General features: G+C 41.7%; 1 protein-coding gene across 1 annotated transcript in view; it reads left to right on the top strand.

Moving 5' to 3' along the window:
- RYBP (RING1 and YY1 binding protein) overlaps positions 1-14,345 on the top strand; it is a 90,649-nt gene extending 76,304 nt beyond the window's left edge. Inside the window, exons 4-5 of the mRNA XM_066596705.1 lie at positions 3,844-3,939; positions 5,827-14,345. Of these exons, the coding sequence (XP_066452802.1) occupies positions 3,844-3,939; positions 5,827-6,079 (349 nt within the window). The 3' untranslated portion in view covers positions 6,080-14,345. The remainder of the gene's footprint in view (positions 1-3,843; positions 3,940-5,826) is intronic.
- Positions 14,346-15,847: the final 1,502 nt, after the last annotated feature.

Raw genomic sequence — 15,847 nt, 5'->3', positions numbered from 1 at the left:
AGCTGGGGTGGGTATTTCTTTTTTTTTTTTTTTTGGTAGTGCAGCTAGCACTGGTGTTTAGCGCTGCCAAAAACGTGGCACCAAGTTGTGCCATGTTTTTAGCTGCGCTGAAACTGCTGCCTATGCTGCCTATTCGTTTTAATAGGCAACGCAGGGCTGAAAACTGCCAAAGATAGAACCTGCATCGCTGTTAAAGCACAGCATTGAAGATGCTGCGTTTTGACGCTTGTGTGAACAGCCCCATTGACATGAATTGGAGCGTTGTACAGTATTTAGTGCAGTGCTGAAAAGGCAGCGCTAAACGCTGTACAAAAACATCTGTATAAGGGAGGCCTTAGTGAAATTAAAAAAAGTTTGTGGTGGGGTAAACTAGTCGGAAAACTCCTTTACCTATTTCTGCAGGGGATTTGGAGTTGTATATCAGAAAAAACAGGTTCTGACCAGAAATACATAGTACTGTATTAATGAGCACATATTGGACCTAAAAATTTGTGTTACAATGTAAATTCACTTTGTTTCATAGGGGCCGGTGAACCCTACTAATGATGGGTCACTGTAGACACACAGCATCTCTCCACCAGCATGCTGTGAGGGACATAGGTACTGAATGGTACTGGTGTATCTTGACTCCACCAGAAGCTAGGGGTTTGACAGTGATCACATGGAGGAATGCCCCTGTCACACCCTTATCTCCCAGTTGGCAGCAAGATGTCTGAGGAGCTGCTGGGCTTCCATGAAGATTTGCTGGAAGCACCAGTACCAGCCTGAATATTTAAAGTGATTCTCTGGTTTCAGCGCCGAGGGCCTGAGTGTGTATTCTCTCAGTTGTTCTCTGCTGTCCCTCTGATCTCTGTCTTGGGTCCTATTTTCAGCCATCCAAGATGGCTGACACAGTCTTCAGACTACCCAGTCCCCTCTGTGCATTGGTAGTGTTTAGATTATTGCACTACACCTGCTCTCTGGCCACTGCTCATGTGATCAGTGCTGGCAAATCGGAGAACAGTGCAGTTTGCAATATCCTGATCGAAAATTGCCTCTGCTGGTTTCAGACGCGGTTTTCAGTCATACAAGATGGCAGATTGGAGGTGCGGCAGAGAAAGAAATCTGTAGGCATGCCCCATGCTGCTTCTGTCCCAACCCGGTTAGGGTTACCACTTTTATCACCAAAAAATACAGGCCAGGGTAAAAGGGATGAGTGGTTTTAGGGGTATGGTGGCAGCAGTAGGATCTCCTTCAGTGGCCCCAGCAGTAATAAGGAACCCTCTAGTGCTAGAACGCTTTGAAGTTCCGGTCTGGACGCTGCTACAGCGCTCGAAGATGACTCTTCCCCTCCCTCCACCTTCTGCCTTTTGCGGTATATACTGTAGATACAAGAACGCAGACTCCAAAGGGAGGAGTGAGCATCTTCTGTGACAGCTGCAGCAGCGTCCTGTCCGGAACGGGAGAGTAAGTTTGTAGCCCTCGATATGGTAGCTGCCCCGCCAGAGGTGCTCATACAAAGTAATTATTTTTTTTATGGCCGGTAAATGAATACCAGAACCGGTCCCTAGAGTAAACTACCAGGTGGGCCGGCGGTTTACTGGCTCGTTGGCAACCCTATTCCTAAGACAGAATTTCATTCCAAAACTGGAGAGGTTTGAGTTAAGTTCCTGGCTGTAAGGACCACTTTGGTAGGTTAGATATTTTTGGTAGACTTTTTCAAAAAGAAGTTGGATCATATTGAATGTTTTATGTGGTTTCTATGCGATGAGCTACACGAGTCTGGTAGGCCCCGTAATCCAAGGGATAGGAAATAACTGGGAAATTGTGTTCTCCACAGGAGAGAGCCTCCTATGGAGTGGCCTCTTCTGTCACGTACATGAGCCCGGGCCGAGACCACAGAGCGTGTGTATGTGTGTATTTCATGGTTCAGTGACTCTTAGAATTGCTAGACTATAATTTTCTCCTTAGTCCCAAGAGGTTGATCGTCTGAATTCTGGTCCAGGTTTATTTAGAAGCCTTTTATTATTACATAAACAGCTGGGAACAGAAAACGGGGCCCCGCTTACATCACTGACAACAAACTTCCAATTTTCTATAAGTGCAAATTGCATCATTGTAAACATGGCGGGCCGAGCAGCTGTATGAATTAGGACGGGGAGTGAAAACCCTTATTGTTCGGGAATAAAAGTGTCTCATTGTTTGCACTCGCATGTGAGAAACGCTCTGAATTTGGGGCTGAGGAGCCCGTAATTACTTTATATTGGAGGCTGTGTATTTGTTGCCACGGTTTCAATAGCTAATTTACATTCCAAAACAGAGGGGCCAGGGAATTGTGGGATATATTGGCCACAAGATATTTGTATGTTGACAAGAAGGATTCTTTTGTGCGTTCGGAGAATGTGCTTGGCTCGGAGTTTGTGTTTTAAATCCCATTTCACAGGCCCGTGAGGCATCACTGAAAAAATTGTTATTGAGCGACAGCCTAATTGGGATTATTAGTAGTGGGAGTGTAAAGGGAAAGATAAAGAAGGCACTCTTAAAGGGGTTTTCCAGGATTTTATAAATATATCGAAAATAATAGACGTTTCTCATGTTTTCTGAAACGATCAGCCAACGTAGAGCTTCCGATGAGGGTTGAAAGGGGGTGTACCGTATTTTTCGGATTACAAGACACACCTAGTAAAAAAAATTTTAAACTAATTAAAAGTTCGCTAATTGGCTACAGAAGTGAAGGCTTTAGTTTTAAGTGGACTTGGGATGGCTGCAGCAGCCCCAATAGTAATCTTGCCTCCTCTTGGTGCCCCCATCAGTAATAGTGGCCCCCATTGATTCCAGTGTTAGTGCCTACAATTGCGGGACCAAATTTTGTCCTGAGACTGGAGGGGGTGTACTTATGTACTTATGTGTACTTTTTCTCTTTCTGGTCCCTCTGCTCCGCTGGTTTGGTGCTTCATTTTTGGGCACCCATTATGGCCACTTCCACTTTCTAATGATTTATTAGACATTGTGACCTACTCTATCGGCCAGTGCTGATCATGTGAGCAGCACTGGCCAGTCACAGAGCAGCTACAGTGCATGTTTAGTCCTAACGCAACCAATGCACTGACTGCTCTGGTAGTCTAAAAATGGCTTCAGACATCCTGGCCACCAGAACCAATGAATGAAGGGCCAAGAAGAGAAGATAAAGTACAGTTAAGATACCCCTCCACCCTCGCTTTAAGGGGTTTAAAGGGGTTGTTTCATAAAGACAATCCCTGTCCATACACCCTATTAGGGCATATAGACAACATACAGGGAGGTCCCCTGAGCCAAAATGGAAAGCCAATTATTTATTTATTTTATTCTTCAGTGCCTCCCGTTCCGGTAGATGCACGCTGTCGTTGTATTACAAGATGTCCATTTATGACATGACCACCATGTAATACTACTTGCCCATTTCGGCGGAAATAGCTGATCCCTCAGTAATCAGCTATTTCCCATGGGTGCAAAAGGGGGTTGTCTCTGAAACGGCACCTTTTAAGGGGGTTGTCTGGAACTTCGATCTAGCGGTAACATCAGTCGTTCAAACAATCAGCTTGTTGAAAAGGACCCTTAGCAATAAGCAGACAGCGTTAACCCTGGGTGATTTTATTTATTTTTTTACCTGAGTTGACTTTGTTGCCATGGTGTACCGTAAGATAAAAGGACCTTCTGCAGTTACTACATTTCCTGTGATGTAGATGGGGCACACTAGTTACTGCGCCCAGTGATGACGGTAGCAGTTGGCTCTTTCCAGCTTCCATTAGTCATACTGATAGCTTGGCACATTAAGCTGTACTGTCAGATTCTAAATACACAATGTTGTTGGTTGTGTCCCAACAGACCAAAGCCGGATATACACAGAAACCCTGAAAACGAAATGAACAGTATTCAGTCTGCAAATGCAACAAAGATCAGTAACTTTAACCACACTTCAAGGTGAGTTGGAGGAACGGGCCAGGTAAACGGGCCAAATCTTGTCCCTACTAATTGTAACTACAAAAATGACTTTTTGACAGTCCTTTTAAAGACCTATCATGTGTTCAAAGCATTAATTTCCCTCATTTCAGAAGCCGCCATCACTATAAAGTTACGACCACATAGGTTGGATTTATAGCAGATTTTCTGCAGCGCAAAATCCACACCATTTGGTGCGAACGGTGACGTGGCATTCACCCCCTTATCTGAATCCGCACCACTAATCCACTGCTACAAATGACATATTATGGTATTAAATTCCACCCCACATTATTCTGCAGCATTATTTTCACTGTTAGTGAAAATAAGCTCAACACTTGTCAAACTCATCAGCATGTGATAAGTTTTGGCAAGTACTTGAATCCTCCCTATCTGTGGTGAAGTAGTGACAAATCGCCATTTTATATATAATGAGTAGTGTTGAGTGAATCAAAGCCTTCTTTGGGTCAAAATTTGCTAAAAATTCTGCGTGAATCCAAACCTTGGGTGGTTCAACTTGGCCAACCCACTAAAATAATTCTCCTTTTGCCTTCTTCCTCCCTTCATTAAATTTGCCTTCAAAACAGCTGAAAAGTGCTTGACTAAACTCCTAGGTGACCTAAGAGTGTTATGCGGGGCTTTTATGGCTCTTAGACAGTGTTATACACCAGTTTCAGGGCTGTTGGTGAAGTTTTGGTTTGAACATATTCGGACCAAACTAAACTTTTTGACTAAACTCATCAACAAACTTTGAAAAGTTTGTTCATCGCTAATGATGAGACCACTGCACTATGCTACTTTATACTATTGTGTTACGGCAGATGTGGTGCTGTTGCTCTCTGAGTAAATTGTATGATGTAACAACAGTGCCATCTAGCAAAGATGTGCTACTGCAAAAATTGGCTGCTCTTGCACTAAACATTTTAAATTAGTACTATTTAACGTAGAGGGGACTGCTACTTCGTTGTCACCATTGTAACTACTGGCTACATGAGTTTTCCTAGCATTATTTTTGTGTTTTTTAGCATGGCAGTAAATTGAATTTTACTGTGCTAGGTTTTAGCTGAAAGCCCTCGGAAGCTAAGATGTATATAAGTTCGGTACAGCCATGTATTCCATCTCAAGGCAGCATCATGCACCCCTCCTCACAACTTTCTTTCCAGCTGTTGCAAAACTAAAATTTCCAGTATTCTTTGACATCCTTTAGGCTGAATGCACACGGCCGGGTCGGATCCTGCAGCGGAACCTGACCCTGTGCCCAGCCAGGGACCCCTGCGTACCTCTCCGGTTCTGTATTGCGGATGTGCGGCTGGTGGACATGCACAGTACAGATTACGCCGCATCTTTGCTAGGCGGTGACGTGGATTCCGCGACCTTTCTGCAATAATGATTGCGGAAGGGCCGTGAATCGGACAGCTTCCATTAACTGCAATGGAAGCCTTCTGTGTGGAATCCTGAGCTGGAATAGAACATGCTGCAATTTTTTTTCCCCTCTGTAAGCGGAAAATCGCAATGGATTTCCATTCGTGGACATGGAAAAGTGATTTTTAAAGGATGCATGTTTAAAGGCAGTATTTGCTGAAGAATCCAGAGGTGGACACAATGCAAATACGCCCATGTACATTTGGCCTAACTCTCATAAGCCCAATGCAAGTTTTTAATTTTGCAACAGCTGGAGAGTCGGTATGATGGGTGACCCTGTCCTAAAAGGGCATAGTGACCCAAAGATCCCTTCTTGGTATGCTCTTCACATGTCCATTGAGAGTGGAGGTCAGTGGAGTCCGCATTTTCCTATTTGGTCTAAGTTTGGGAAGTTTTTGAGGGTTACATAATCAATCTGTACATTCAGAGTTTTTCTCCTTATTCCAGGCCCAGGCTGAAGAACGTGGACAGAAGTACTGCACAACAGCTCGCAGTAACGGTGGGCAATGTGACCGTAATTATCACAGACTTTAAAGAAAAGACTCGTTCTTCCTCCACCTCGTCCTCCACAGTCACCTCCAGCGCGGGCTCAGAACAGCAGAACCAGAGCGGCTCTGGCTCAGAATTTACAGACAAGGGTTCCTCCCGTTCCTCAACCCCTAAGGGCGACATGTCTGTAGTGAATGACGAGTCTTTCTGAAAGGAACACAAAATATTGCAAATACATTGGGCAGAAGAGACTCTGAATCGCGGTCAGGAATTCCCGGACGCCCGCCTGCCTCGTCTCTTTATATTCCTGGATTATTTTTTTTTTCGTTCAGACTGAATTTCTTTGGTTTGTTCCTTTCCTGGACCCTAACGAGTGCTCCTCCCCAGGACCATTTCCGCTCGACTTGGGAACCTGGTAACCATCGTACCGTCAAGAATGACCCTTAACAATTGCGTATTCCATTATTTTATAGCATTTCCCTAGCGATCATTTGTAATTGGATGTGCACCTAAATCTACTTTTTTATACAGATCTACTGTTTTTATTATTTTTCTTTATTTTTGAAGTTATTTATTGCATTGACGACTCCTTTATTTGCTTTTTGCCGAGCTCTTACATTTTTTTTCTTTTCTTTTCTCCCCCTATGTGTTTTGCCCACTCCCCGGCTACTTTCCTGTAATACAACATATTATCAATTTTTATACATCAATCTATATATATATAAAATATATATAAATATATATAAATAAATGGTTATTTAAAACCAATACATAGAAAAAACACTGGTGCTTGATACACTGTGAAGTGAAAATTTGAATACAGGCCCGCAAACTAGAACATTAACTCTTTTTGGTGCCAGCAGTTTGTGTTACTCGCTTTAGAATGGAGGGTGCAAAAAGATGGCGATAATAAAGTGTGAACCTTCTGTTTTGTTCCAACCGCTATACCAACTTCTGTTACCCAGGTTGTCCACTTAGATCTTGGTTATTTTAACTGTTTATGGCTTATATTAATTATAATTCTTTTAAAGAGGTAGTCTAGTTACTTTTTAAAAAGTTTTAGGTGCAGATGTGCTAAAATAAGTAGTACTTGCCTGTTCTCTGCTCTGGCGGTTCAGCGCTGCAGCCCCGATTTTCACCCAGTGGAAGTTAGGGGGGTGTTGTCTGCCAATCAAATGCTGTAGCATCACTATTGGGATCTCCTGGCATCATGGCTTCCAGGATGTGAATGTGGTGACGCTTTAGCCACTGATTGAAAGTTTTTAGTCACCTGACTTCCATTGTTAACAGACTGGGTGAACAGCACGGCTACAGCCCTGGATTGCCAGGGCAGAAAATGGGTAAGTACTACTGGTTTTTTGTTTAGCACATCTGCACCTGAAATTTTCAAAAAGTAGCGGGATAACCCATTTAAGCAGGAAATGTGAGTTTTAGATAGAAGGGTAGCTTGCAATATTCACAAATATGTATGTGGAAAGCTTGAAAAATTGCCCTATGTTACCTGATCAGTCTAGAGACCTTTATACTGTGATGCGGTGGCACAGACTTTTGTAGGATTGGCAATCCTTGTAGACTCTATTTGGTGGCATGGTCATCTGTTGGGTTGCTGGTTTTCCACTTATGTACTTTTTTTCTTTTTTTATCTATATACAGTTATGCAGTGTGTTTCGGAAGCTAGTGACCTACATGTACTAATCTTATGCGGTTAGTGGCTAGAAATATACTTCTGAGCCACGCAATGGCAACAGCATATCCCAAGAGGATCGAAAACCTGGGTTGGTGCAGCGTTTTGGCATAAAAGTGTTGCTGTTGACTATGGTTTCAATATTATATTGCTTGTAGGCCAAGTCAATAAATGGGGCCCAGGTGGCTGAATGGGGAATACCCAATCAACCTCATGGTTAAGAACACAGGTCTAATTGAGGTTAGAACAATTCTTTTAATGAATATTGGGCTCTCTAGTTGCATTGCATTGGGAAATGTCTGGTTGTGGTACAATAATTTTCTAGATTGCCATTTGGATCTATTACCTGTGATTTAATGGGGCTGTCCCACTTCCGTCTGTTTTGTTGCAGGAAGACCCCTCCGTACATTGCTCAGTGGCTCAGGCTAGTACAGCAGGCTGAGTCATAGTGAAGTTAATGAAACTCTGTGCAGTGGTGCGGGTTGGAACTGCTGGCTACGTCAGTAGAGCTGTCTGCTTCCTGCAGCAAAACAGCTAGAAGTGGTACAACAAAGACTTACCAGATTTTGCATACTGTAAAGTCTTTGTATGGTATAATCAGCAACGTTTTACTATAGCCTAACTCGCTAAGAGAATACACTCAATGCTGCTGCTATTGTTTGCATCAGTCTTCTGTTTGTGGTTCAGGATTGGCCACCTGTCCCTGACTCTCCTCCAGTCAAAAGAAGGTCACATGATCGGCATCAGTGCCGTTTGTCACAGGTGGCCAATCCCCAACCTCGAACAGCTGAGTGCACTCGATGTCGCTGCTATCTGCTGTAGTCTCTTCATGAGACAGACTATTCCAGTGCTGGTGCCGGTGTAAGTTATAAGTCCTGGAGATGTACCAAAACTTCATATATATTTGTGACTATTACAAAATGACTCAAAATTGGGTCATGCTGCATTAATGGCCTATTCATCTAAAGCCCTATTTACACACAAAGATGATTGCTTAAAATTCGTTTCTAAAGATAGGGAGAATGACAGTTTGAGCGATCATTTTGCATAAGCTGCTAATGGGCACTGATGCTCTTTAGCACTAATGCTCATTAGCAGCTTATTGGCTTCATTTGCATGTAAATGAGCCTCCCTGAGCTGTATGCAGGGAACAGCAGGTGGTCTGTTACCTGCATACAGCCCCTTTGTTCTGCCAGGGGACTGCAGCTGAATATAATATCAGCGCTCCCATGGAGAATCGCAGTGTGTTCCCTGCTATCTACTCTCTGGATGGATTTTAAACTCAACTAAAAATCGTTGTTTGGACGAAAAGCAAACGATGGTAGCATTTACATGCAACGATTATCGCTCAAGACATTGGGCAAATTTTGAGCGATAACTGTTGCGTGTAAATGGAGTTTGAGTCCTGAGTCTAGAGCAACCCAATTTTATTATTGGTAGATATTTGAATTAATAATGAATAATTATATAGAAGTATCAAGCCACTATAGAAACCCATCTCAAGTTGTAAAAAAGTCACTAGAATATTAGATCTAGACTTATGAGTATGGTAACAGGATTAAAATCCTTTATCTGCTTGTTAGTCGGAAGTCGTAACTTGACCGAAGACTTCATGTGAATTATAACTAGGACATGACCTAAGTTATTGAACATTCAATTATTTGGATTGGGCTCGTCACATGCAGAGAAGGGAGGAAGCCATGTTTAGATCTGGCATTCAGTGTTTGCTGTCACTGCAAACTACAATATGACTGAGGTCTCGAGATACTCCACTGTCATAGCTTTACTGGGTCCATTGCAAGTCATGTCTTGTCCTTGGAAAATGCCATTACCAGACAAAGAAAAGCTGGCTTGTAACATTCAGAAAGTATCTATATTTTGTATTCATCTTGCTGGTAAGAATTTTGATGTGAAGGTATTTGTCAGCATAGATCACTCTAGGTTATAGAAAGAGTTTGGGCCATGTTCTTGGACAGTGAAATGCAACACATCCCTACGATGTCCTTGTCTTGTAAACTTCCTCAAGCCCAAAACAACCAGTCCATCCAACTTAGCCTCTACCAAAAAGTCATAGTTTTCCTATCACAGTCATGACCATATCTTACGGTATATGGATGACCTTGTTTGCTCCAAACACCTAAATATCATTGGTGCCCTGTAGCTGTTCACTATAGGAACAACGGGTTTTTCCAACAAGGGATTAGCAATCAATAGTGATTGCGTGGTTCGTCCAGCAAAGTGTTCGTTCTTGGTTCCATCAGTAACACAGTGTGAGCATAGGGTTTAAATAAGGTGCCACATGGTCCGCCCAAGCCAGAGGCTCCAACTAAATCTCAATGGCTTTAGTGCTCAGACCAAGTTAATATATATCTTGACAAATAGTGGTTATAACTTGACATTATTCACTGCAGTGGACTTCTGTGTTGGTAGAGCCTTCGAAAGGTTGTCCATTGTGGATCTCCAGATGTTGAGAAATTTCAAATGCTGAGAGTTGGAGCTCTGCAGGAGCTGGAGGGCCACAAGTTGGAGATCACTGATTTTTGAAGTTCCAGGAACTTTTCAGATTGGACGATGAAAAACATCATCATTAAGAGGAAAATACTCCTTTATTCACAAGGCTTCCATTCTTCCTAGTTTGTACCAGAGGTGAGCTGATCGATCTGCCTAATTAACCGATTTTTCCAGTTGGCTTTTATTTTGGATTGAGAGACTTCAACTTTTTTGAATGTTCCGAAATGCCTTTTCTCGGAACGTCTTGTATTTTATGGGTTTTTTTTCTAGCCATTTCGATTTCGCAACAAGCAACACTAGTTAATAATTTATGGATAGGTGACTTAAGCTGTGGTAGCGTTCCTTAAGTCTTTGAGTGTTTCTCTACCCTGAATTTGACTTTAGTTCCATGTCAAAAGTCACCTTATAGGCTTTGATGGAACCATACATCCTGGTTAAGCACAATCTGCAAAACCCTTTTAATTCCCCACATCTGTGTGCTGCTAACTCATCACATCTATGACAAACTTATTGAACTGTAAAAGCAAACTTAATTGTCCAACTTGTATTCTGATAAAGGATGTTCTGATGATGGACTCTGCGTAACATTGAGAGTATTTGCCTCGTAATTTCCTAAATATACCTAAAGGGTTGTCCACCTTTTTAGATTAACTTTAATTTTATTGGCTTGTGCACCCTACAGTTATTTTCCCCTCAGAGTGGAGGATAAATTCTAGTTTATAATTAAATAATAAGCCCTTAGCCATGTTCAATATACCATCAGTTCAGATAAAGGTAAATTATACGTTTGGGCAAAACACTTGTTCAGCCATTCCAACTCTCCCATACACATGTACACTGAGCATTTCCAAGTATGCATGTGTTTTCGATGGGGAGCAAGCCACTGCCAGAGTCCATTGGCAGCGACTTATTTCCTGTAGGAATAAAGGATGAGACATGCTCAAGTCCAACATGCGTGATACTTTTCAACGACATCTGCTTGGGGAAGAGTCAGGACACTCCCAAATACATTAGATCGTAGGATCGGTCAAGTGAAAATTGGCAGGTTTGGTTATCTTACATCTGCATATGGACACCTTTTAAACCACATCTACATTTCAATAAAGTAAACTTTTTGATACTCAAAAAGTTTGTATAGTATTGATCATGTACTATCGGAAACCGTGTCCGTGTAAACAAACAGCCTAGACGTTTTTACTACTTCATACTAGTTTAACTGTGAGAAAGTGCCCATCTGCACTGGGATCCTTGAATCTAAATGAAACACTAATGTTATTTTCTAAATCAAGGGTTTTTTTAAATGCCCATTTTTGGCCAATAGTACAAAATTGGAGGGGAATAGAGGCCTTGGATATGACTGCATTGAACTTTAAAAACAACCTGTCATGTTCTCTAATTAGTGGGGCCAGCTGTACATTTTTGCAGAGATGGCCCCACTGACTTTATTGCATCTCTTTTCTTTATACCCCTCTTTCCCCACATCGACCTGTTTTAGATATGGCTCAGGTGCTTTTGATCTTTCAAGTGGGCAGTTTCCTCTGCTCATTGTCATGTGGGTGACATCAGGTCTCCTCTGCCCACTAACGTCACCCATTAACAGTGAGCAGAGGAGACCACCCACTTGACAAATTCAGAGTGCCTGGCGTTAAATCTAAAGGATTTCGGTGTGGGGGGGAAAGAGGGCTGTGCTAAGGAACAAAAGGTGCGATAGTCAGTGAGGCTACGGCTGCAAAGGTACGATATGCAACTGGTCTCTATGATCAGAGGACATGACAGGTCCTCTTTAAAGTGAAAGGGGGGGCCTTCCACACTTTAAGACTAGGTTTATAGTTGTGTTTGGACACTGAAAATGGACAAGATTGAATCGTCCACAAGCATAGAATGATTTGGATAGCTTCCAAAGTAAATATCCAAGCATGGACCTTAGAGGTTTTCTGGGCAAGTTTTGTTGCTTGCTGGGGATCCACCGCTCAGGATCCCTGGCGATCAGCAGATCTGGCCTGCTGTCAGTACAGAGTGGCCGGACATTGCCAAGGGGGTAGGAGCAGGAGGTCTTGAAGCAAGTTTTACTTCTATTGAAATCAATGAGAGCAAAGCTGCTTCTGAGACTCTCTGTTCTCATCCCAATGCGGTGCCAGAAGTGTAATAGGTGGCTTTGCTCCCAAGGATAGGTTATCAAGAATATTCGCCCAGAAAATCCCTCAAACTATTCTGAGTCTAGGTTACGCCTTAGGTCCACATTGTTCTTTTGTTTGCATATACTTATATGATTGATCAACTTCTAGAAGGAATCTAGACCATTGTAGTATCTGCACAAGCCAATGAATGTGTTTTTTCTTGGTTGAACATGTATTAAGTAAGGCAACTAACTAATCCTCATTATATTTAAAGAGGGTGTCTGGTTGTAAACTATTGATGGTCTATCCTAAGTTATCGATAGTAGACTTGCAGGGGTTTGTTGCCTAGGCCCTCTGCTGATCAGCTGTTCATCAGGCCAGTGTGCTGAACTGAATTCTGCAGGAAGCAGCAGCTCCATTCTGACTGTAGTTGCCAGGATTGGTATTGCATGCCAAGTTCCCAATGAAATGAATGAGAACTTTGCCTGTAGTACCAAGCTTTGCTGCAGCAGTAGCAATGGCGCAGTCTGCTTCCTGTAGAAAATGACTCTGTGCACAAGCATGCCGGCCTAGCAAACAGCTGATCGTTAGTCCCTGGCAGCGGACCACTGCCAATCTACTATTGATAGCTTATTCTGAGGATAGACCATGAATAGTTAAGAACTAGACAACCCTTTTAATGGCCTGTACAACTCAATAACCTGTTTATATTCTAAATTGTTTCTTGTGTGGTAACTTTTGTAAACTTTATAACATGAAACTCATTTTCTCGATGACCGGTTTAAGACCTTCTGTCAAGATCACTCCCCTCCTCCTTCCTTCCCTGGTTGATAATAATTAAAGCTGGTAACAGAACCATGTATTTCTGGGTGCTTATGGCTATAGAAGGGTTTGCTGGCACAGGGCTACACCACAGAGCACAGTGTTTAAATTTTTTTTTTTCTTCAAGTATCACAGATGATAACAATTTTCGTGCAAGTTGAGGCATCACATCATAAAATAGTAAAGCATTCAACAATCTTTTCTCCTTTCCTCCCCCCTCCATCAGAACACTTGGTTAGGTCCAAATATCTTTAAAGTTTACCCGTTGCCTTCATTCTGTACATTTTCCACCTTGGAGTCACTTAACAATGCATAAGCCGCAATTCCACGGATATAGTATGGGAATTGTTTTCACATTATAATCAAATGTCTCCAAGATGGCGTTTCCTTTTAATACTTGGCCCGTCCGTTCACTTAGAATTTAGGCAATGAGCTAGTTTATAGTGAATGGATAGGTTGCAGTATCACACCCGCCTCTGTTGCTTCGGCTTTGGGTGCACTTTAAATAATTGACCCCACCGAGTGTGAAACTTTATCACCTGCCTTACTATTTTATTTTATTTTTTTTTGTTTCTTTTTAAGCTTATTGTATCTTAAATTATTGAAAATTTTAATAATTGCTGACTATATAATATGAACTTTTTTATTTTCTTTTTTTGTTCTTTGTGTGTATGTAACCAAACATGGTTTCAGAGCCAACATTTAGATAAGACATTGGAACTTAGAGGTTTTCAGTGCACAATCAATTTTGTTGTTACGTATGACTTGTAACCTTTATTTACTGTGTAAAGCTGGTTACATTTTGTCTTTATTTTAATTTTTTTTTTTTTTTTTTGGGTTTTGTAGTTTTTTTGTTTTTTGTTTCTTTTCCGGCAAGTCCTATAGAATGCTTGTTTATGTCAAACATGATCTTTGTAAACCTTTTGGCTTGTATTCTGCTTTTGACAGTTACTACTGTACAGTCTTTGAAGCATTTTAGGATTTCGTTTTGTTTTCAGTTTTTTTATTTTTTTTTTTATTTTACGGTATTTGTTTTTTTCTTTTTCACGCTTAAAGTGTCAATTGGTGGTTTTTTGTGAAATGGTCAAAAATTCACAGGTCTCTAAATGTTTTCGGAAAATTTTTATTAAACACTGCTTTTTGTCTAGCAAAATAAAAAGATGTTAATATATTACTGTTGCTAGCATGTGCACGGCTGTCCTAGAAGCCTCTTTATCTTTTTTTTTATTTTTTTTATTTTATTTTTTTTAATTTTCTCTTTTTGTTTCCCGCTTTAATTAGAAATGTCTATTTATGAATCTCTTGCTTGTAGTTTTTTTCACAAATAAAATAGTAAAAATGAATTTAAATTTCCACGTTTTTATTGAATTGCATTTCTTACTATTAGAAATTACAAGGATTAAAAGATACTGTTGTATTACACTGTCATTAATGAGCTTGTGCGAGGTTTGGTGCAATTAGCTGATCGACACAAGTTCTGCAACTGACAAATGGCTGATTTTGCTAGGGGAAGCTCTTCCAGAAAAAATGCAGTTCAGGATGGCAGAAGGTCCACCAGGGCCCGAGCGTAGGGGGCACTGTGAACGGGTGACCCTACTTTAATGTTCCTATGGCTTGATAAGGCATAAAAACAGGGGATTCCATCTTGAACCAACCCATTATAAAGAGGTTTTCCCGGCAAAATCGTATAACCTGGCCTGACTCATTCAATAGGTCGTGTGGTATGGCTATCTTGTCGGTGATGTTGTCAGGAGTGTGGCCAACTGGCTTATATCAATAACGAAGAAAAGACCCAAACAGCCAGACCCGTGTGATGGCATCACTGAAAATGAGTGGGGGGAGGAAGACTTCATACCACGTGAGGCAGTATCAAAACCGGTTTGAAAGTGCAGATGCTGGATCCAAATCGGATAGTCATAACTTTCTGGCTATCGCCTTTCAAGTGGGGTTTTACCAAAATTGACTTATCACCTATTCATAGAATAGGTGATAAGTCTGACTGTGAACTCACTGCACCTCTCTGACCTGTCCTCGGAATAGGCCATCAATAGTGGATTGGCTAAGATTTGCCGTTTAGGAACTCTGATGATTAGTTGTTTGCCAGACTATTGTGTTCATGCGCTGAGCTGATTTCTGCAGGAAGCAGACAGCTCTGTTTTCACTGTAGTGGCTGTGCTTGGTATTGCAAAATTTCCCTTCACTTCAGTGGAACGGCACTGGTAGGAACGGAGCTGTCTGCATTCTGTAGAAATCAGCTTGGTCCACAAATGATAAACCTCTCATTGGTTGGGATTCCGGAAGGCGGACTATAGCCAATCTATTACTGATGGCCTATTCTGAGGTTAGGCCATCAGTAGTTTACAAGTGGACTACCCCTTCAAGCTCTGGTTACATAACCCCTGTATTACATAATGGTAGAAGTCTGGGTTGCTCATTTCATAAAATGGCACCCCCTAGTGTGTGGGTACCTCATGTGCTTTCTAATATTAGTAGCATCCAACTTAAAGGAGTGTTTCCATCTTAAACTTTACATCATATTCACAGTATATGCCATAAATGCCCGAAAGGTGTGGCTGACGCCCCTTACACCTTCACTTATCAGGAGAACACAGGGGTCCTGTTTCGCCTCTTCGCAGTTTTATGGCAGCCATACCACTTTAATGTATTGCATTGTCTTAGTGGGGAAAAAAAAACAGAAAATGCTTCGTGGTTGGTAGATTGGAGCTGCTGGTTTCTCCACCTTCTCTGGTTTCATGTTGTATCTTATGTGCCTAACTGAAACGCGATCGGTCTTCTACACCCAAAAACTAGAACAAATGCGTTAAGGCTTACCAGGCATTTAATT

The sequence above is a fragment of the Eleutherodactylus coqui genome, chromosome 3, assembly GCF_035609145.1.
Source record: "Eleutherodactylus coqui strain aEleCoq1 chromosome 3, aEleCoq1.hap1, whole genome shotgun sequence".
Classification (NCBI taxonomy): Eukaryota; Metazoa; Chordata; class Amphibia; order Anura; family Eleutherodactylidae; genus Eleutherodactylus; species Eleutherodactylus coqui.
This window is presented reverse-complemented; position numbering and strand designations above follow the sequence as displayed.